The sequence below is a fragment of the Lynx rufus genome, unplaced genomic scaffold (genome assembly GCF_022079265.1).
Source record: "Lynx rufus isolate CCGP_SWC_20201006 ecotype Redwood Valley unplaced genomic scaffold, mLynRuf1.p SCAF_5, whole genome shotgun sequence".
Taxonomy (NCBI): domain Eukaryota; kingdom Metazoa; phylum Chordata; class Mammalia; order Carnivora; family Felidae; genus Lynx; species Lynx rufus.
Window position 1 is genome coordinate 8,171,688 of NW_025814867.1, and position 23,228 is coordinate 8,194,915.

At 45.3% G+C, this 23,228-nt stretch overlaps 1 protein-coding gene and 1 long non-coding RNA gene across 3 annotated transcripts in view; one reads left to right on the forward strand and one right to left on the reverse strand.

Moving 5' to 3' along the window:
• ENTPD3 (ectonucleoside triphosphate diphosphohydrolase 3) overlaps window positions 1-7,972 on the forward strand; it is a 37,781-nt gene extending 29,809 nt beyond the window's left edge. For both annotated transcript variants that reach the window (XM_047099318.1, XM_047099319.1), the window contains 4 exons: window positions 1,765-2,037; window positions 2,211-2,321; window positions 3,955-4,092; window positions 6,666-7,972. In XM_047099318.1, the coding sequence (XP_046955274.1) occupies window positions 1,765-2,037; window positions 2,211-2,321; window positions 3,955-4,092; window positions 6,666-6,902 (759 nt within the window). In that variant the 3' untranslated portion in view covers window positions 6,903-7,972. The remainder of the gene's footprint in view (window positions 1-1,764; window positions 2,038-2,210; window positions 2,322-3,954; window positions 4,093-6,665) is intronic.
• Window positions 7,973-18,423: 10,451 nt separating this feature from the next.
• On the reverse strand, window positions 18,424-21,995 carry LOC124526666 (uncharacterized). Its single transcript, XR_006965717.1, has 3 exons — window positions 21,273-21,995; window positions 19,381-20,398; window positions 18,424-19,037 (listed from the first exon to the last, which is right to left on the reverse strand). It is a non-coding gene; the product is annotated as an uncharacterized LOC124526666 (long non-coding RNA).
• Between the last annotated feature and the right edge of the window lie 1,233 nt (window positions 21,996-23,228).

Sequence of the window (23,228 nt, forward strand, 5' to 3'; positions counted from 1 at the left end):
ATTGTCTTTCCACTTTTGATAGGATTTACCCTGAGATCAAGTTATGCTATAGTTTTCCAGTGGCCTTTTTTGCTCTCAAGCCTAATGGTTGACCCTTTAGTGCCAATGTCCTGCAAATACTAAGTTCAGGCGAGATTTGTTCCATGTTGAGGGCTGAACAGCTTGGCCTATTGGCAAATTATATTTAAAGAAGGCATAACAAATAATTCAAACTCCAAAAAGAGCACAGAAATCATCTTTCCTGAGCTGCTTCTATGTTCCAAGCCAGAAACAATTTATATCTTGCTTCTTGTCCAGGCCACGCCAGAAATAATGTATTTTATTTTAACTATCTTAAAAGCATGTCAGATTTGGAGGGGGAAATTAAATAACCAGGTATTAGTTTCTTTTCTTTTCTTTTTCCCTTTAAAATAGTATTTCCACCACAGGGTGACCCTGGTGCGACGTGTTACAAATTACACATAACAATTTTTGGAAATCATGGATTTTTTTTCATACCATTGAAGCAAAGAGGAACCTATTTGTTGCCTTCACAGATTCAGTCATAGTAAGATCTTTCTGGAGGACACTCATTAGAGTTATACTGGATGAGTGTTGGACTTCTGTAGGATTTTGTGTGCAGTCCTGTCACTGACCTTTGTTAAATGATTGCATTACCTTGATACGTACCTCAATTTCCTCATCAGTAAGTTAAAGGAGTTGGAATAAATATTGTCTGAAGCCAAAATGTGACTGAGTCAAAATGAGTGGTTTTGAAAATTGGGCAAAGTTCAAATACAATTCCTTAGAAAAGAGAGTCCATAAATAGGACCCTACACATTTTGGAATTTAGCATAAGATAAAACGGAGCATTTTTCACCAGTAAGTAAAATATTGGATAGTCATTTGGAAAAAGTAAAGTCAGGTCTCTACAACAGTCCTTATGCCAAATAAATTACAAGTGGATCAAAGATTTTTATGAATAAGGATATTTGTTGCAGCATTGTTTATAATGGCAGAATGATTGGAAACCATCTAAATGTTCACATAGAGGAGATACCTTAAATAAACTGTAGTTGATTTGTACAGCGGAGGGCTATGTAGCTACTAAAAAGAAGAGGCCATTCTATATGTACAGTGAACGGAAAGATCTGAAGATACATTTTTCAGTAAGAAAAGCAAAGGGTGTAACTGTGTATAGAGTACTACCACTTACAGTTTTTAGAAGAAGGAAGAGGGAGGAGAAGAAAAGATATTTGTGTATGCGTACAAGAAGTATACACAAAATCTCCGGTAGGAAATCGCAAAAACTGGCAAGAGTGGTTACTTCTAAGGAGGCGATCTCGTGGCTAGACATGGTGGGGAGGGAGCTCTCATTTTCACAATATACTTATTTGCAAACTTCTCGGTCATTTTGTCAGGTGGATAGATAATATTCTATTCAAAATGATCAATTAATCTCAACATGTCTCGTGTTCTCCTCAAAATGGATTTCCTAAAACCTGCTTCACAGGACTGTCGTGGGGGGTGGGTCCGGTAACGTGAGCGAGAGCCCAGCGTGGTGGCTGGTGCAGGGCTAACTGTTCACCCACACCCACTGGACGTATCGAGGCAACCTGGGAGTTGCCTTCAGGCACGGGCTGACCCAGAACGGCATGTTTTCATCCATTTCTCTCTTGGCACTGGAGGGTAACAATAGTGAGACTTTGCAAGAGGGGAGCACTTGCCCCCCCACCCCCCCCCCACCAAAAAGTGGTTTCTGACACCTCACTCTTGTACCTGCAGGATTCTCCCACCAAAACCAATCTCATCAACCCCTGCTACCCTCGGAATTATCTCACCACCTTCACCGGGGGCTACATATTTGACAGCCTGTGCACAGCAGACCTGAGGCCTGTCAGTTACAACCCTGACGACATCATCACTGTTGGAGGAACCGGGGACCCATCGCTGTGTAGGGAAAAGGTGGCTTCCCTGTTTGACTTCACAGCTTGCCGTGACCAGGAAGCCTGTTCCTTTGATGGGGTCTATCAGCCAAAAGTTAAAGGGACATTTGTGGTAAGAGCAAAACCCGCCCAAAAGTGTCCTTTTTCCCCCAGTGAGTATTTACTTCTCACCTTTCTGTTTCTCTTCTGTTCACCTGCTTCCCCCTCTCTTATTCCCCTAGCCTGAAAGCTCCATGGTGTGTCCCATTCTGAGAACTAACTTCCTTCTGTGTTACGTCCTCCCAGGCATTTGCTGGGTTCTACTACACAGCCAGCGCTTTCAATCTCTCAGGGAGCTTCTCCCTCAGTGCCTTCAACTCAAGCAGCTGGGATTTCTGCTCAGAGAGCTGGAGCCAGGTGAGTATTTAAAGAGAAAAGGGCATGGGGCGCCTGGGTGGCGCAGTCGGTTAGGCGTCCGACTTCAGCCAGGTCACGATCTCGCGGTCCGTGAGTTCGAGCCCCGCGTCGGGCTCTGTGCTGATGGCTCAGCGCCTGGAGCCTGTTTCGGATTCTGTGTCTCCCTCTCTGTCTACCCCTCCCCCGTTCATGCTCTGTCTCTCCCTGTCTCAAAAATAAATAAACGCTAAAAAAAAAAAAAATTAAAAATAAATAAATAAAGAGAAAAGGGCAGGGTGCCCGGGTGGCTCCGTCGGTTAAGCGCCAGACTCTGGGTTTTGGCTCAGGTCGTGATCCCACGGTTCACGAGTTCGAGCCCTGCGTTAGGCTCTGCTGCTGACAGCACAGATTCTCAAGCTCCGCAGAGCCTGCTTCAGATTGCCTATCCCCCCTCTCTGTCCCTCCCCTACTCGCTCAGTCTCTCTCTCAAAAATAAATAAATAAGCATTAAAAAAAAGGAAAGAGAGGGGCGCCCGGGTGGCTCAGTCTGCTGAGTGTCCGACTTCAGTTCAGGTCATGATCTCACTGATAGTGAGTTCGAGCCCCGCGTCGGGCTCTGTGGTGGCAGCTCGGAGCCCGGAGCCTGCTTCCGATTCTGGGTCTCCCTCTCTCTCTGCCCCTCCCCCGTTCATGCTCTGTCTCTCAAAAATAAACCAACGTTGGGGCGCCTGGGTGGCGCAGTCGGTTGAGCGTCCGACTTCAGCCAGGTCACGATCTCACGGTCTGTGAGTTCGAGCCCCGCGTCAGGCTCTGGGCTGATGGCTCAGAGCCTGGAGCCTGTTTCCGATTCTGTGTCTCCTTCTCTCTCTGCCCCTCCCCCGTTCATGCTCTGTCTCTCTCTGTCCCAAAAATAAATAAACGTTGAAAAAAAAATTAAAAAAATAAAATAAAATAAACCAACGTTAAAAAAAAATCTTTTTTAATTAAAATAAATACATTAATTAATTAATTAATTAATTAACAAATAAAGAGAAAAGGGCAACATCAGTACAAAACACGGAGTAGATCCGAGTATGTTCCATTTGTGAGCACGTGTGTGTTCCGAATTTGGATTTCATGCCATTCTACCTTCCCCACATCCATAAAATGGGGTAATAAGGGAACCCACCTCACACCTGCATTGTGGATTAACGTTCCAGCCACAGACACGATGGTGAGAACAGCGTGCGGTAACAGACGCAGCACTCGGTAAACTTAGAGGTGGTTATCGCGTGATGCTGTACGATAGGACCCAATTCGATGATTTCGTGGTGATTGTCTTATGAGGTTCTAGGTGGTGAGGTTCTTTAAAACGCGGTGTTCGGGGCGCCTGGGTGGCGCAGTCGGTTAAGCGTCCAACTTCAGCCAGGTCACGATCTCGCGGTCCGTGAGTTCGAGCCCCACGTCAGGCTCTGGGCTGATGGCTCAGAGCCTGGAGCCTGTTTCCGATTCTGTGTCTCCCTCTCTCTCTGCCCCTCCCCCGTTCATGCTCTGTCTCTCTCTGTCCCAAAAATAAATAAACGTTGAAAAAAAATAAAATAAAATAAAACGCGGTGTTCTGGAGCATGCCTTTTCCAAGCATGCCTGCCTCATCTGTATGGAACCTCCTTTTCAGCTCCCGCTGCTGCTGCCCAGGTTTGACGAGGTGTATGCCCGCTCCTACTGCTTCTCCGCCCACTATATCTACCACTTGCTGGTGAATGGATACAGATTCACCGAGGAGACCTGGCCCCAAATATATTTTAAAAAAGAAGTAAGTCAAGGCACGGGTTGTTTCCTCCCCTCGCTCTCAAAAGCTTTGTGTGTAGACGTGCGAAAGAAATGTAGAATTTACAGGGGGAGGGGTGGTTTCAGTTTGCTGAAGGGAAGCTGAGGAGACTTCGGTCCCTCGTGACCAAAGAAACGACAGCGGAGAACTCAGAGGAGGTGTCGCTGGAGACCCTTCCAGACGAGGCAGCGGTCAGAGGCCAGGTGCCCACGGACCCTGAGCTCCGCGAGCGCAGGACTTGTTTCATTCTTTTCATACTCCTACCATTCAGCACGGGACTGAGAACCTAGAAAGTGTTTACTTAAATGTTTGGCAAGTGTATAAATAAATATGTTAAGGATTAGACCTTTCATACTGAAAAGAAACTTTAAACATAACGGTAATTTTTAAAGAGGATAGTAATTAGCTGCTCTCCATTTTACACAGATGTCAGGGTAACGGAGAGTATTAGGGATTCGTAGCAGCAGTAAGGAAGAATTTCTCTTGGAATGTGCCTGAGGTCACTGTGTGTACGTCAAGCGTCCAGGGATGGTCTGAAGCTGCAGTCATAGCTGCTACTAGGTGACTGTTCGGTCTGTCACCCTCCGGGCCTTGTTTCCAGGCAGGACTCAGCCTTGCGGACATGTCCACGCAGCACTATGTTCAGGTTTGGGGAAAATATTCTCATTTCAGGAATAGCTGATATAAAGCCAGAAGCCAGTATGTTCAATATCAGCTTTAGCAATAATTAGGATAAACCAATCAATACCCAGCATGAGGCCTGTGATTGTCTACTTTTACATAAAGAAAATTGAGTCATCCCGCAAAAGATGAGGCTGTCTGGAGACACAGGGACTGTTGATGGCATGCACTCTCTAAGCTTTGCTTGTAATGAATCTAATTAGCAGGAAAGTACATTGAGAGAACGGAAAGTGACTTCCTCTTGAACACCAGTTTGGATGGATACAGAATCCCAGCTTTCAAGTCCCTTTCCTTTATTCATAAAGAAGTTTATATATCGTTAAATTAGCATTCAAATGTAAAGGCATAAAAAAGACTTAGAAGATTTGCCACACAAAGACATCCAAAATATTTGTGGAGGAAATAAATACGAAGAGAAATAAATCCAGGAGGATGTTATAAAAATATAGGCAGTCAGAATAAGTGATATGGTGCCTTTAAGTTTTTTTTAAAAAAGAAAACTTACATCAAAGAAAAGTAAAAGACTGTTTCCGATTCTGTGTCTCCCTCTCTCTCTGCCCTTCCCCCGTTCATGCTCTGTCTCTCTCTGTCCCAAAAATAAATAAACGTTGAAAAAAAAAAATTTTTAAAAAAAAGGGGCGCCTGGGTGGCGCAGTCGGTTAAGCGTCCGACTTCAGCCAGGTCACGATCTTGCGGTCCGTGAGTTCGAGCCCCGCGTCAGGCTCTGGGCTGATGGCTCAGAGCCTGGAGCCTGTTTCCAATTCTGTGTCTCCCTCTCTCTCTGCCCCTCCCCCGTTCATGCTCTGTCTCTCTCTGTCCCAAAAATAAATAAACGTTGAAAAAAAAATTTTTTTAAAAGAAAAGTAAAAGAGAAGAAACCATCCATAACAACCCAAAATTCAAGTATAGCTAATATCCAGTGTGAAGGGAGCAGGGTAAGGGGTCATAACATGCTCATCTTGTAAAGGAGGCCTTTATATATGTAACATTTTTAAGGCAAGAATGGAAAAAATAAATATAGGAAAATAGCACTGATTGAAAATTTAAAACTAAGACATTAGACGGAAGCCCAAATATATCAATAACCAAAATAATTATAAATGGACTAAACCTACCGGTTAAAAGACAGATATCGTCAGATCAGATTTTTAAAAATCAAGCATATGTTGTTTGTAAGAAAAACCCTTAGGCGTTAAGCATAAGGACATGGAAAGATTAAAAGTTAAAAAGTTTTAACTATCAGGCAAACACTACCCCAAGAAAAGGGGTGGAACTGACTGTTTCAAATTTCAGTGGAGCTCTGTAATACCTGACCAAATAGTCTTTAAGAGGATCATTCAAGATACAGAGGATTCCAACATAATGATACAGAGTCCATTCTGAAGACTGTAAATTCTAGACTTTTTTTGTATCTAATAAAACAGCCTGAAGACATGGAAATGAAAACTGATGGAACTAACGTAAGAAATGGCCAGACTCTGTGCTGTGCATTTAAACTGACCCCCTGGGCTTAGAAACTGGTTCTAGATTTATGTAAGCTGCTCATTACCCTCTTTCTTTAGCCACAGACACTTGTGGACCCAACAGGAGAAAAACTCTTGCTGTTATTAACTGTGCCGACATTCCACTTGGCTGTGACGAGGCTGGGAGGGTTCTGACGGCTTTTCTCCACGGTGCAGAGAGGGTAGGGCCCTGAGCCTTTGTGGTCTCAGTGACCTGCGTTCTAGCCCAGTCTCTGCAGTGTCTGAACTTGGGCAAGTCCCCTGACCCTAGGTCACAGCTTCGGGTGGGTGGTTCACGAGGATGACAGTGGTGTATGTGTGTAACTTCTGCCTCGAGCCCCGTCCTGAGAACGAAGCCATCTTTCTATCATACAGGTGGGGAACAGCAGCATAGCCTGGTCTTTGGGCTACATGCTTAGCCTGACCAACCAGATCCCAGCCGAAAGCCCCCTGATCCGCCTGCCCATGGACCCACCTGCCTTTGTGGGCACCCTCGCCTTCTTCACGGCAGTGGCCTTGCTGTGTCTGGCGTTCCTCGTGTACCTGTGCGCTTCATCCGGGAAGCAGAGGCGCTCCCAGCATGCCTTCGACCACACAGTGGATTCTGAGTGAGCCTCTTGAAGCAGCTCCTGGAGCCTGAGGGCTGCCCGGAACCAGCCTGGGTAGCAACAGACAACGCGGGCGAAATGTCCATCTTCGGGAAATGCGACTAAAGTCAAATACCTAGGTTACGTGCCTCTCCGATAACTAATTTATGCCAAAGCACCTCTTGGGGAGTCTCTCAACTGTTTATTCCTCCAAAGACCCTACCACGCACTTGTTGACCTACTGGGGAACAGAGGAGAGACAGGCCATCAAAGTCAGGCTCTTTATTCCAAGTGCCCTAGAGGAACAGTGAATTGAGACTATGACAGTTTAATGTTGAAGAATTGACCTCAGGGCTCAGTTTGCATTTCTCCTTCCACAGAAACGCCATATTCCTCCCGGCAAGTTTGGAAGCTGGCAGGCACCCATGAAGCATTTGACACAGTCAGATATGTCGCTTTATGGTTTCCTCCCGTTGATTCTTAACCAAAACTTAGCAATCCCATAAGCATTGAGCTCCCTCAGTCTACTAGCATAATAGCATCTGGGGGAGAAGACTCCATTCCCCCAAGGACAGTGGCCATGGCCAGGCCCTGTCATTCAGGCGGAACCCAAAGGACAGAGATGCACAGAAAGTCTCCCAGGATACTGCAGTGGGAGTCCCATTCAGGGCTCCGGTTGGTAGACTGCAGCCTGTGTGTGTCTTCATCCTCACCTCCCCTTCACGTTGCTGTGTCCTCCTATAAAACATTTACTCCTAGCAAGGCTACCATGTTCCAGATCTTTTTGCCTTTGCTAGGCTTTCGCTTCGGGCTGTTTTCTCAGTGGGTCATGGTGTGTATGGTACAATATGCCATTCCGGCACGGGTACTTGCCGCTGTCCCAAGATCCCCTTGCTTACCGCCTTCCTAGATGGCAGGCCTCTGTGCAATAGCATCATCCTTCTTCACTTTGGGGAAAGAAGAGGAGACTGCAGGGACATCTCCTTCCGATAGAGGATGAGAAAGAATCCAGCAAGTGGCTACAAACTGAAAATCAACGTTATTCCAGATTGTTGTTTGTTAGCTGCATGTGGAATAAAGGACTCTTTATTGGCAGCGTGTGTGTGACCTTGCAAACAGTATTTTGTTTTCTCCTAAGGACCCAAGGTGGCATTTATGAGAGGAAGTTCTTAAAATGAGGAAAATTTTCTTAAGAATAGACTTTCCTGAGCTAAGAAAATTATGCATTAATGTCACCTTCATTCCCGAGAAGTCAAAGTGCTTCCCTTTGATAAAAGCCGTTGGCTCCTTGAGATATCTGAGTCACACATTTCTGTACCTTATTTGACACTCAAAAGTGGGGAAGTTAGAACCTGTCACTCAGTTCGTGACGCCTACCCAGAATGGCTGCTCCCTTCCTAAAGTGCTCCTTTGCTCACACAATTCTCCCCACCTGGCCTGTGGTTCATCTCCCCAACTGTCCAAATAATGCATATTTCTCAAGGCCTAATTCTAGCTCGGCTTCTTCCACAAAGCTTTCTCTACACACACACACACACACACACACACACACACACACACACACACGTGATCTATCTCCTGGATCACCTTTTAAAAACTAGTTAGGTAAATGTTTATATTCTTGATCTTGTGTGTGCACATGGCTTATTTCTAAAATAGACAGTAGGCTACGGAACGGCAAATCCCACCCTTTATCACTCACTCCTTCATTCAACAGACATCCAAAAAACACTTACGATGGGCCTAACACCTTGCCAGGCGTGAGCTTGGATTTAGATACGTGCCAAGGATGTACTATACTCAACATATTTGTTGATTGATGTCATTTCCATAAACGACTGAAGGGTGGACAATAAAGTTTAGAGATATCAGATGAAAATAGCATCCAAATCACCAAGATTTTGCAAGAAAAAACCAGATCTGTCTGTGCAGGGAAGAGGGCCAAGGTTTCATGAAAGCAATGTTTCTGGCTTTGGAACACGCTGATGAGGTGTTTTGGGCTTTCTGACATGTATCAAAGAATTCTTACCAGATTGACCATCATGAAATCTGCAGTACAGGGAACAACCTATCTAGTAAGAACTGTGGTAAGCAGAAGCCTAACATGGCCCCCATCACCTTGCCCTCTGGTGGTACTCCGGAGATTACGTCGTTACCTGGCAAAGGGATTTGCAGATGTAATCACTAATCAGTTAACCTAAAAACGGAGAGATTATCCAGGTAGGCGTTTTCTCCTCACATGAACTCTTTAAAGGCAGGGGATTTGCTCCAGAAGTCAGAGAGATTCAAAGCGGGAGGAGGATTTGATGTGCTGTTGCTGACATGAAGACAGAGGAGGTCAGGTGTGAGAGAACCCGAGAGCAGCCTCTGGAAACTAACAGCAACCCTTGGCTGACAGCCTGCAGGAAAGCAGGGGCCTCAGGCCTACAACTCCAAGTAACTGTTCCACCGGCAACTGCATAGACTTGGAAGTTTTAGATATTAGATAGAAATTAGACAGATAGTGTTAGAAATTAGATATTTCCCCCGAACTTCCAGTTAAGAGTTCCACCAGATTGACACATCGATTTCAGCCTTTTGAGGGCCCTAAGAGGAGAACCCAGGTGACTTTTGACATATGGAACCGGGAGGTAATACATAGGTGTGGCTTGAGGCTACTATGTTTATGGAAATTCGTGACACGGCAATAGAAAATTAATACTACAGAAACCAGGCCCCAAGACTCCAACCAAAACAAGTGAAAATTTCAAATGTACTTTTTAAAAAAATTTTTTAAAGGTTTATTCATTTCTCAGAGACAGAGCGTGAGTGGGGGAGGGGCAGAGAGGGAGAGGGAGACACAGAATCTGAAACAGGCTCCAGGCTCTGAGCTGTCAGCACGGAGCCCGATGTGGGGCTCGAACTCACGGACCGCGAGATCATGACCTGAGCCAAAGTCGGACGCTTAACCGACTGAGCCACCCAGGGGCCCCCAAATGTATTTGAAAGTGATGAGGTATCACAAATTGTGTCTACTCTTTAGAATAACCATGTAGGAAAGGCATGGGCTCAGAGGTAAAATAACATCCAACATCACGCAGCTAGTAAGTGTTTTGGGAGGTGGAGACTGAGTTGAGATACTGGTTGAATCTAAAACCCATTATTTCTGTCACATTTCCCGTTCACAGGGAAAGGCAGCGTCACATGGCAGATAGGAGTCTGACTTTAGAATGTTGTAGTCCAACGTACTCATTCACGTACAGACACTTGACTTATGACAGAGGTGTCATGGCAGAGCAGTGAAAAAGATGTGAGACAATTGGATTTCCACATGCAGAAGAAAGGAAATTCGACCCTTTCTTCATACCATTTTCAAAAATTATTTGCAGGCTGGCTAAAGACCCAAGTGTGAAAGGTTGACTTACAAAGGTTTTAGAACAGAAAGGAGGAGAAAATTCTTAAGATCTTGAGTAAGTGAAGGGTTTATTTAGCATTATACAAAATGCATTAACCATAAGAGGATATGTATACATTTGATCACATTAAAATTAAGAAATTCTGTCCCTCAAAAAACGCCATTGTAAAAGTGAAAAGACAAGCCACAGAGTGGAAGGAGTTATTTGCAACATATATAACTGATAAAGGACCAGTTTCCAAATTTCATGGACAATTCCTAAATTTCACTGAGAAAAAGGCAAATGATCCAATTTTCCTGAATGGGCAAAAGGCTTGAAAAGCCATTTTACAAAAGGAGAAATCTAACTGTCCAATAAATATGAAAAGGTGCTCAACCTCATGCACAGATCAGGGCAACGCAAATTAAACCTATGATGAACTGGGGCACCTGGGTGGCTCAGTTAGTTGAGCGTCCAACTCTTGATTTCGGCTCGGGTCATGATCTCAAGGTTTGTGAGATCAGTGAGATCAAGCCTGAGTTGGGCTCTGTGCTGACAGGGCAGAACCTGCTTGGGATTCTTTCTCTCCTCTCTCTCTGCCCCTCCCCACGCATTCTCTCTCCCTCTCTCTCTGTCAAAATAAATAAATAAACATTAAAACAAACTCCCATGAATTAACACAATACACCCATCGTTTGACAACATTAAAAACTCTGACAACACTAAATGTTGGTGAGTGGAGAACAACTGGAACTCTCAGGCACGGCTGGTGGGGATGTGATTTAATGCAACCATTCCGGTATTGTCTATTAAAGTTGAAAATATGCGTACTGAATGACCCAAAAATTCTAGTGCAAGGTATATACCTTAGACATACGTGTTCTAATGTACACCAGGCTACATGCCTAGGAATGTTTTTACCAGCGGCCAAGATGCCTATTGCATAAAATGGAAGGGTATATTGTGATGTATCTGTACTAGAAAATACCATAAAGCATGGAAACAAAAGAACTGCAAATATACGGATGGATCTTGCTAAGATAACTTTGAGGGTAAAAAGCAAGTCACAAAAAAAATACATATATAGTATAATTCCATTTATACAAAGTTCAAAAGCAGACAAACACAAACACGTGAGGTAACTCTCAAGGAAATCAAGGAAATTATTACTCTTAACTTTGGAAGGGGATAAATGAGTGTCTTAGTCTGCTAGGGCCGCCATAACAAAATACCAGAGACTAGGTAGCTTAAACAATACACATTTATTTTCTCACAGTTCTGGAAGCCAGGAAGCCCAAGACCAAAGTGCCTTCTAATTCAGTTCCTGGTGAGAGCCCACTTTCTGGCTCGTAGACAGCCCATCTTCTTACTGAGGCTAAACTTGGCCTTTCCTCTGTGCTTGTGTTGGGGGGAGAAAGACACTGAGCTCTCTGGTATCTTTTATTTTAAGGGCACCAATCCCATCACGAGGGCCCCACCCTCATAGCCTCATCTAACCCTAATTACCTCTGAAAGGTATTTTAGGCATTTTAGGCATTAAAGGCATTACCTCTTAGGTATTCAAGGCATTACCTCTTAAAGGCATTTTCAAATGCCATCATGGTTGGGGTTAGGGCTTCAATATCTGAATATTGGGGGATACAAACATTTGGCCCATAACAATGGGACTTCTGGGGTGACGGTGATGTTCTATAACTGGCTAGTGGTTACACGTATTACCTTTATTCAACCATTTGTATACATTTATTTACTTATTTATTTACTTAATTTTAGAGAGAGCATGAGCTGGGGAGAGGGGCAGAGGAAGAGAGAGAGGATCGTAAGCAGGCTCCATGCTCAGCACAGAGTCCGACTCAGGGCTCAGTCCCATGACCCTGGGATCATGACCTGAGCCAAAATAAAGAGTCAGACACTCAACCGACTGAGCCACCCAGGTGCCTCATCAGCCGTTTATATACTTTCTATTGTCTTACATGACATTAAAAAAATAAAAATTGTAAATCTAGGTTAACTCAAAGATTTTCTACCTCTATGATCTTCATAAAGCCTTTAAACTTCTTTGAGCCTTGATTCCTTCATATATAAAATAAGGATAATACCTATACCTCATGGGATGGTTATAAGAAAAGAGAAAATTTAGCACATAGCCAAGAGGATAGCCAATGAATTCAAGTTTAAAAAGTATTTGTTTCGCCCACTTATTCATTCATTCATTCATTCATTCATTCATTCATTCATCATAAATTTTCCAAAAGTCTACTCTGTGCTAAGGGCTGGGCTGCGGCGTGACTGAGGTTATAGAAGCCAGACCAACTTCTTTCCTTTGGAAACACATGAGACCTGAGGCCCTCTGCTGGAGCCACAGAGAAAACCCTTCCAAGACGGTGTTTGCTTTTTCTCTCCCTAAAGATGCTGAAAAAAATCACTCGTTCAAAAATATTTTTAGTATTATAAAAGAATGTGACGATTGGAGTTCTGAACGTTTGATATCAGGAAACTGCTCTGCACTTTTGTTTAGGTGAGATAGTGAATTTGTGGGTATGTCTCAAGAATCCTTCCCATTTAGATACTTGCTGAACTATTTCCAGATGAAATGAATGATATATCTCGTAGATCAGTCAGGGTTTAGGCAGAGAAAGAGGACCAGTAGGAGATACACGTCAAGGTACAGTTTTTCCAAGAAATTGGCTTGTGTGATCACGGGGGCTGAAGGTAAGTCTGAAATCCACGGGGCAGGCTGTCAGGAAGGGCGGGCCGGAACCCGAGGGCCTGAGCTAACGCTTTCGTCCACAAGTAGTCAGCCATCTGAACACCTGGTGAAAGGTCATTCTAAGTGCAGGACATAGCACGTGCAAAGATTACACGCGGAATTTCTTCTTGCTCAGGGAGGTCTGGCTCTGCTCTTAAGGTCTTTCAACTGATTTAGTCAGGCTCACCAAGATTATCTAGAATAACCTCCTTCACTTAAAAACTCTGATTATGGGCTTTACTCACATCTGCAAACCTTCATTAGCAACGCCTGGATTAATAAATAATGAGGGTCTGTAGCCTAGCAAAGTTCACACATAAAGTTGACCATCACCTCCCTGTCATTTCCCCACCTCCTGGGAACATCAGTGAGGAGATACAGTAGGATAAAGAAACCCAAAGCATTGAAGTATCAAGTCTCAAGCCAGCTAAGACACCATAAGTACTTTTCCTGGAGCTAAAGGCCATTCTATCTTCTCTGTCCCTTTACTCGTTCAGAAATGACTCTGTCCACTGGTGCAGGAGCATCAACCTCGCCCTGGGATCCCAACCAACCCCCCAGCTCTCCGTACAAACTTCCTACATCTCCGCCACCCTTTCCCCAAGCAGACAGCCCGACCTTCCTGAGGCAAACTCATTCTACAGGCAATAAAGGAGCATCAGTGGGTTCCAACACAGCCATCACGGAGGGTGCTGCTTCTGTACCATTCTTCCAGAGCTCCGTCGGCGCCCCCAGAGGAAGAGCCCTCCCCTGTTCCCAAAGGAGCACAGAGGTGAGAACAAACCAGATCCAACTCTTCTGAGAAAGAGGCTGCCCCAGGCTATGGAGCCCAGTCCTGCCCGGTTAACTCATCCCAGCCTGCAGCACTGAGCTGCGAGAGGGCAGTTTCATGAGAGAAGAGCTGTCCCAGGCTACAGGTCTTTGAGGGCAGAGGCTGTCTTATTGACCACTGGGCCTTACTTAGCACAGGGCTTGGCGCTGTGTAATCAACAAATGAGAGCTATAATCATTATGTGTATGTGCTAGTTTGCTAAATAAGTGGATCAATGAATGACAGTCTCACTACAAATCTCTTAGCACCACGGTAGTTAACCACATATACAAACTTATAATTTACAAGATATTTGTCACAACTTCTATCCCAATTCAAACTACCAGCAATGTTTAGGGAAATGCGGAGAGATTTTTTTTTCTTTCTTTTTAAAATTTGTTTTAATGTTTATTCATTTTTGAGAGACGGAAAGAGACAGAGCACGAGTGGGGGAGGAGCAGAGAGAGAGGGAGACACAGAATCCAAAGCAGGCTCCAGGCTCTGAGCCATCAGCACAGAGCCCCATGCGGGGCTCGAACTCACGGACCGTGAGATCATGACCTGAGCTGAAGTCGGACGCTTAACTGACTGAGCCACCCAGGTGCCCCCAGAGAGCTTTTAAACCTCGATTTCAGGGGCACCTGGCTGCCTCAGTTGGTAGAGGGACTCGTAATCTCAGGGTCATGAGTGCAAGCCCCAGATTGGGTGTGGAGTCTATTTATAAAGAACAACAACAACAACAACAACAACAACAAAACACCTTGATTTCAGACAGGAAAGGAGATTAAAAGGTTGAGTAACGCAACCAACGTCACACAGCCAGAGAGGGACACGGGATATGTGAACCCAGGGCTGACTCAACAGCCCGTGTTTCTTCCCGCAAACCACACTGCTGCTCTGCCAGGTGCCCAGGCACGCTCCTCATCAAGTACGTCTTTTTTCACTCTCTGCAGGTCCCCTTTCCCTCCCTTTCCCTTGCCTCGGGTCCTTAAGAGGATTCCTTGGCTGTACTAATGATTCTATAGTAGACATTGTTGCTTAGAAAGAAAAGTGTGCGGGGCGCCAGGGTGGCTCAGTTGGTTGAGCGTTAGGCTCGGGTCATGATCTCGAGGTTTGTGAGTTCCAGCCTTGCATCAGGCTCTGTGATGGTGGTGCAGAGCCTGCTTGGGATTCTGTCTCCCTCTCTCTGCCCCTCTCCCAGTCACATGCAGTCTCTCTCTCTCTCCCTCTGTCTCAAAAAAAAAAAAAAAAAGTGTACTTGGGTTTCTACCCAGAATTTCTCTGCAAAGTTTTTTTTAATGTTTATTTATTTATTGAGAGAGAGAGCATGCACAGGGGAGGGCAGAGAAAGACAGAGAGAATCCCAAGCAGGCTCTGCATTATCAGCGCAGGGCCCAATCCAGGGCTCAAACCCATGAACTTTGAGATCATGACCTGAGCCAAAATCAAGAGTCAGATGCTCAACCAACTGAGCCACCCGGGCGCTCCTCTCTGCAAAGTTTTAATCCAATAATAGCAGGGAAAGAAAATGTACAAAGCCACTTGCCTTTAAGAACTCCTCATGAATTCTAATTTCTTTACTGAACCACAGTGATTAAGATTTAAATATATTGAGCACCCCTGCTTGCCTCTTATGAAATTGTCCCTCAACCTGACTGCATTAAAGGTTCACAAGGTTCACCTCCTCTAGTACAAGATGCATTACACTGGAAAGCCTTTTAAAAACAATCATATAAATCAAATAGCAAAACCCAAAATTATGTTCAGCAGGTGCATTTCCCCTGGGCCAAGTTCCAAGTACCAGTTATAAGCTCAGCAACTCAGACAGCATCCCAACCACTCTTGTCTGTGTGTGTGTACGCGTCAAAGTCATCCAAGACCGGATGCCTAGCGGCTGTCCTGAGGAATTCATGTCAGAGCCAACCCAGGCAAGCCTTTGCTCCCTGCCAGAGTGCCTTGTAAGGTTCAGATTCTCTTCTGCTGCGGGGTGTACATGAAGGGGCATAGCGGCCAGGCTAGAGACAGCTGTACTGATACAGGGGTAGGAAATGAGGCCCAAATGTTACGTGCGCTATCGGCCTGCCGAATGTCCCGAGGCAAGGACTCGGTACATGAAAGGATGTACTCGACACACAGTGTCATCGCCGTAAAGTTGAACGTGCTGATAGAATAAAAAAAAAAAAGTCTTGGACCGCCTGGGGGGCTCAGTCCGGCTCAGGTCTTGACCCCACAGACTTCGGCTCAGGTTGTGACCTGACAGTTCGGGAGTGTGAGCCCTGCATCGGGCTCTCTGCTGTCAGCACAGAGCCTGCTTCGGATCCTGTGTCTCCCTCTTTCTCTGCCTTCCCCCCCCCCCCCGGCCCCTGCGCTGTGCTCTCTCTCAAAAATAAGTAAACATTTAAAAAAAGAATAAAAAAGGTCTTTCAGCACCCCTGTAGGTGCCTATTTCCGAAGAAACTTTGATGGTGATTGTACACTTAGCTGTGAAAAGGCTCAGATGCTCAGTCTGCCCCAGCTGGCATTTTCTCTGATGCTTCTCTCTCCCTCCTCCTCCTCCTCCTCCTCCTCCTCCTCCTCCTCCTCCTCCCAGGGATTCCCCCTACTCATTCAGGAATGCCTGCTGCAGACCCAGCCTAGTGGTGAAGTGCTCCGAGAATGCCTTTAGCCATCCGTGACTTTGCCCACAGTATCTAGAACCTTGGTAACTGGTTCCACTGCACAGGACCAAATAATAGCGAAACCATCTCCCTCATCTTAGAGGTCAAGAAAAAGACCGTGGGAGAGCTGTCACAAACCGTCGCCAGCTGGCCATTGATGGGATGATCACCCTCGGGCAAATGAAACCCCACAGGAGTTCCTCTGATAAACCCCAGACTGCTGTCGTCTGCAGGGGACTCTCAGTCATGTCAACAGCCTCTACAAAATCAATTTGATCTTAACAAAGTTCCACCTTAACTTCTGCACCCTGGTGAAAATAGCACAGCAAGAAGGGGAGACTTCCTTTGAAAGAGATACTGGTGCTCCCATCTATGATTACACTGAGGAATGTAGCTGCTTTTACCTGTTCCTGGAACTTGTTCTGGATTTAGGGGCCTATTAGCTTGACCAGTTCACTCTGCATTTGTTCAGCAGTTTCCAGAGTGCACAGGTAACATCTTCCTTTAACATTGGGTCCAGTTCTGTAATATAATATGAGAATGCCTATATAATCTTGGTGTTAGTGAGCCCTCCATGCAGTGGAATATTCTGTCTTCCACCGAGAACAAAGAGTTTAATGATCTACTTTAGGGCATGACAACTTCTTTCTGTCAACAGCTTCTTATACGCAAAGGCAACAGAAGCCTCCACCTTTGCTGTGGCCTTGCCGTGTTCCTTAGATCTGCTACATTTCCCAAGCATTTTCTTGGACCAGTCTTTGAAAAGCACAGAAACCAACACTACCTCTTTGGTTGCTAAATACAAAAAACAGACCACAAAATACCCGATCCAGGCCTTTGGAGTATTGGACAAGCCTGTATTGCTGAAGGAGCTGGGTGCTACAGCCCAAGAGTCCGACCCGTTCCAGAGTCCATCATCTCTTAGGGAACTTGAAGCTGGAAGTGAGCAACCAATGGGTTGCTAAAATAACCTTCATTTGCTCTTACTCCGGTCCCCGGGATTTAATAGGCCATTGTCTTCCTCCTTATGGACATCTTTCTCATCCCAGAATATGTGGTTTGTGAGTGTACCTCCTGCTTTACAACATAAAAGATCTAAAACTTCCCCATTGATAAAAACCTTCAAAGTTCTTTCCTCCTATAGCTATCATCAGCATTTCTGTGAAGTAAAAATCAGCTCTGACTGGGGAGCCTGGGTGGTGCAGTCAGTTAAGCGTCCAGCTTCAGACCAGGTCATGATGTCATGGTTTGTGAGTTTGAGCCCTGAGTTGGGCTCTCAGAGAGCCCGCTTCAGATCCTCTATCCCCCGCCTTCTCTCTGACCCTTCCTCGATCACAATCCAAAAAAAAAAAAAAAATTAGCTCTGAGTGAGGAAGTAAAACCTGCATGGCTCTTCCTTCGGGCAGAAAAACCAGATACAAATAAAGACAGCTAGGGGTGCCTGGATGGCTCAGTTGGTTAAGTGTCCGACTGTTGATCCCAGCTCAGTTCTCGATCTCAGGCCTGCGAGTTTAAGCCCCATGCTGGACTTCACACTGGGCACGGAGACTACTTTAAAAAAAAAAAAAAAAAAAAAAAAAAGACAGCTATAAAGTTAAAAAGAAACAATATTTCTGCAACCAATGCTACATCCATAAAGTGTCATAATAACCTTGTTTTTAATGTTTATTTTTTTGAGAGAGACAGAGACAGAGCTTGAGCAGGGGAGAGGCAGAGAGAGGAGACACAGAATCCAAAGCAGTCTCCAGGCTCCCAGCTGTCAGCAAAGAGCCCCATGAGGGGCTCCAACACCAGAACAGTGAGATCACAACCTGAGGCAAAGTCGGATGCTTAACCAACTGAGCCAGCTGGGAGCCCCAATAACCTTCTTTGACTGATTGCTGCTTTCTTACTTACGGAGAAACTTTGTTCTCTAAAATCAAAGACTCTCAGAAACTTCGGTGTTTGAAGTTTTATCAGTAAGAATGAAATAGCTTCAATTTGCCATCCAGGTGCAAAGCCGCAGAAAAGGGGTTTCTGGACAACACTCTCAAAGAAACAGGACCTTGGGTCCATTTTGCTGTCTAGGACTGATATTGTTCCCTTTACACAGTCCTGCTTTGCTTTGAGTCTATCAAAACAGTGTTCCATTGCCATTCATCTAAACTTCACATCTCCCTCCAGTCCTGTAACTTTATTTGGTTAAATGCCCCATGATGTTTGTGGTGTGCAGTCTCCCTCATTACAATGAATCAACATACCTGATTTTGTAGGACTACAGGTTTATTCCCGGTGGGTTTTGGTTGATTGGGCTGAGATACTGTCTTGCTCAGCTTCGGGGCTCCTAACATGAAAATTTTGATAACAGTTGTAACGTGCGCTTTTTTTTTTTTTTTTCACTCCTAAATATATTATGCCAGGCAGGCATACACATGACTACCGTGCCGGTTTGATCGTAACTGGGATCGGTTCACATCTCGGAAAGGTTACCCGGTTCTGGGTAGCTTTTGGTTCACATCTTGAACAGGCTTAGATTTCTCTTTGGGGACATCGACAAACTTGGCTAAACTGACGCTTCCATCCCCCGTGACTGAAAGAAACAAACGAGACACACCTACTCAGCTGAAGCTGACAAGCACTCTGGGGAGCAGCTGGTTACAGGTGGACAGCTGGCCGTGCCGACACCCGCAGGGACTCTAAGGGGAAGTCGGCGTGCTGCTGCCGTCCCCCGCGTCTCCCAGCCGAAGCTGGGACCAAGCGCTACTCCCATGCTCGGTGCTCCCCTGCAGGCACCCGAAGGGCGCCTGCCCTGCCCCTCACATTGACCTCTTCCCACAAGCAAGCGCAAGGCGCAGCTTGAAGCGGACATAGCTTCCCACACATCCCACGCGAAACACCAGCTAAGTGTGCCCGCGGACTGCCACGTGGGTTACCGGTGCGGGTTGCGGTGCGCCCTTCCTCTCGGTGATTGGACGGTCAGGACGGCGTACGGCGGGGGCGTGGCCCCGCAGGGAGGAGCCAAAGGAACTACTGAGCGCATCCCTGGCGTGGTCCAGGAGTTGCCCTTCCTCCCGGTGATTGGACGAACCTGTTAGGTGTCCCGGAAGGGGCGTGGCCAGCCACCCCGCCCGTGTGTTTGATTTGGTAATTTGCTTTCTGAAGTCTCGGCTGTTAAAGATCTCCTTCCTCCTCCTAGGACGCTCGTGACCCGGCGAGGTACACAAAGTTTGCTTGGAGAGTTGCCTACGCATTCTAATGGAGCTTCGAAGAAATCTGAAAACCGCCTTGGGGTTGCTTGGGAAGGGATCTTGACGTTACAGGTGGGTGAGAGAGACCCTGGTCCTTGTCTCACAGAGTAGAAGAAAGAATCTCCCGGACAGCAGAGAGTTGAGCAAAGCGATAGAATTTATTGAGCGAAAGTACCAAGCTCTTGAGAGGGAGAGGGGTCCCAGCTGGGTTGCCGCCAAGGACTTTTGTCTCTGACTTTTTATTGGGACCTTATCAGGAACTGGATAAAAGCCTGTGAAAGTCTATTCATGGCACCTAGCATGGGCAGGTCTGGAATCGTTTATCCCCCCCCCCCCAAAACCCGTCCGCAGTTATAGCCTCCCACTCGCATCTGCAGCCAGGGGCTGGGGGCACGGTGGACGCAAGGAGTAGGACGGCCGCTGCAATCTACCTCTGGAGGGTACCTTATGTATCCCTGCCTACTGTTAACCCTTTCCCTACTCATTGAGATGCTTCTTTAAGGACGTGCTGTCGTTCTTAAGGGAGAGTGGGGATCCTATTCCAGGAAGAGGGGGCACAGCTGCATGAATGGCCGCCAGACTTGTAGCTACAACGGGATTTGGGGTGACGGACGCAGAATTGCCAGAGGGAAGAAGCTAGGAAGGGGTTGGGGTGAGATTGTGGGAGGCCGTGAATGCCAGGCTAGGGAGTTTGGACTTCATCCTGCAGAATAGGGGATAAAAAGAAACATTGGAAGCACTTTAAACAGGAGTGACATAATCAGATAATGAAATTAGGGAAATAATTCAGTAATTGTAGAGAAAACTAAAGTGTTTCTCCAGGCGTGTTTCAGTGCACCCGTTGGGGAGCTTGTTTTTAAATGCAGGTTCTTACCCCTCGCTAGGCCCGCAAATCAGATTCTCTAGGTGTACAGCCAGGGAACATACATTTGGGGAAAATAAATGCACAAGTCATAAGATTTGAGTTTTCACAAGCTGAACACACTGGTGTAACCAACACCCAGATGAAGAAACATCACCCACAGCTCAGAAGCCTCTCTTCCCCACCCCATCCCCAGTCACTACTGCCCGCACCAAGGGTAAACATGATCATTACTTCCGACAACAATAGATTGCCTGTTGACTATTTTGAATTTTATATAAATTAAATCATATACCATACGCTCTTTGTATCCATCTTATTTCACTTGGTGTCATATGTAAATTCATCCATATTGTTCTTGTAGTTGCTGTCCATTGCTAGCAACTTTGATCCATTCTCTTATTTATGACCTTTCAATAGTTTCCAGTTTGGGGCTACTAACAAAAAATGTGCTATGAACTTTCTTACTCATGCCTTTTGCTTTGTAAATTATAAAGCAAATTACCAAGGCCTAAAGACTAATTCATTCACTACCCATTTATTGAGCCTACTGTACAAAGAAAAAAATGGCCAAAGTCCTGCTCTCATGGAACTCATCGCACCTGGTGCAAAACTACAACCTACACGGACAGAAAAATAAGTCAACAATTGCAATTGTGATAATGGTTCTGAGGAAAACATAAAATTGAGCTAGAAAAAGAGGAAGGGCACTCACCTGTCTTTTTATGTGATAGGTTAAGTCTCTCAGAAGAACTATTTAGAAAGAAATACAGGAGATGAGTTGGCACTGCCATGCAGTGAGTGGGAACAGAGGGAAGAGCATCCCTGGCAGGGGGCCACTGTGTGCAAAACTCGTAGCCCAGGAGAGAACTTGGCCTGTTAAGACCAGCGCAGCTGAAACACAATGAAGATGGGAAAGGAGGGTTGGCACAGGTGTGTTTGAATATAGGCGCATATGATGCGGGACCTCGTAGGCTAGAGTAAGGAGTTTAGGTTTTATTTTAAATACTAGTGTTTTAACAACGAAGTGATATAATCTTAATTTTTTTTTTTTTTTAAAGATCCCTCTGACTGATGAGCAGAGAATAGATTAAGGGAGGCAATGGAGAAAGCAGGTCACTTAGGAGGCTGGTAGAGCAGTCCTGGAAGATACTGGCATAGAGTTTAGAGGAAAGGACTGAAAGATATTTGGGAATCGCCAGTACAATGATCACCTTAATCCAGCAATGAAAGGTAACACTGCATATTTAGACAAAGAGATAGCTTATGCATGTATTCTGACATTCTGCATCAAGTGGCACAGCATTTCTGCCAAAAATGCATAATCGGAATCTGACTCCAAGTCCATATTGAGAGACCTTCTCCAAAACAACTAGCCTGTATTTTAAAGATTTTTTTTTTAATTTATTTATTTTGAGGGGGTTGGGGGAGGATGGGTTAAATGGATGATGGGCATTAAGAAGGGCACTTTAAGGAAGGATGAGCACTGGGTGTCATGTAAGAGATGAATCACTGGGTTCTACTCCTGAAGCCAAGACTACACTGTATGTTAACTAACTTAAATGTAAATAAAAATAAAATAATAAAGTGTATTTATTTTGAGAGAGTGAGAGAGTGAGAGAGAGCATATGAGAGTTGGGGAGGAGCAGAGAGAGGAGAGAGAAAATTCCAAGCAGACTCCATACTGTCAGCACAGAGCCTGATGTGGGGCTCCAACTTGAGAACTGTGAGATCATGACCTGGACCAAAACCAAGAGTTGGATGCTTAACTGACTGACTGACTGAGCCACCCAGGTGCCCCTGAAGACCTTTTTTTAAAATGTTGATGTATTTGCTTGGGGGGGGGGGGGCGCTGCGAGTGCTCGAGAGAGGGTGGGGAGGGGCAGAGAGAGAGAGAGAGAGAGAGAGAGAGAGAGAGGAGAGAATCCCAAGCAGGCTCTGCGGTGGAAGTGCACAGCCTGAAGCTGGGTTTGATCCCACCAACATGAGATCATGACCTGAGCCGAAATCAGAGTCTGAAGTTCGACTGACTGAGTCACCCAGGCGCCCCTGGCCTGTAAATTAAAACGTATTATGAAAGACAGGCTTAGAACTATTACAGATTTTAAAACACTAAACGTGACAGCGTCCAACTTGTGATCCTCCATTAGATCATGAACCAGGAAAAAAAAAATTTATTTGCTCTAAAGGACATAAGTGGGACGACTGGTAACACTTTAATAAGGACTGCAGAATAAACGATAGACTTAATATTATTTTCCTAAGTTTGATTATTGCACTGATTAAGATAATGTCTTCGTCTTTTAGGAAATAGTACATCATGTCTAATAGGTACATCATGTCTAACATCCTCTCAAATGGGTTTAGAAGTAAATGACAGAACAGTAAAGCAAACATATAATGTTAACATTTGGGGAACGTAAGTGAAGCTGTTTGGGGAATTATTTGTACTGTTTTGCAACTTTCCTGTTTAGCCTGAATTACTTTAAAATAAAAGGTTAAGGGACACCTGGCTGGCTCAGTCAGTAAAGCATGTGCCTCTTGATCTCAGGATTGTGAATCTAAGCTCCACCATGGAGCCTACTTAAAAAAAAAACAAATAAAACAAAAGGTAACAGAATTGCTGGGATCACTTAGAGGAAAACAAAAGAAAACAAAACGAGTACTAAGC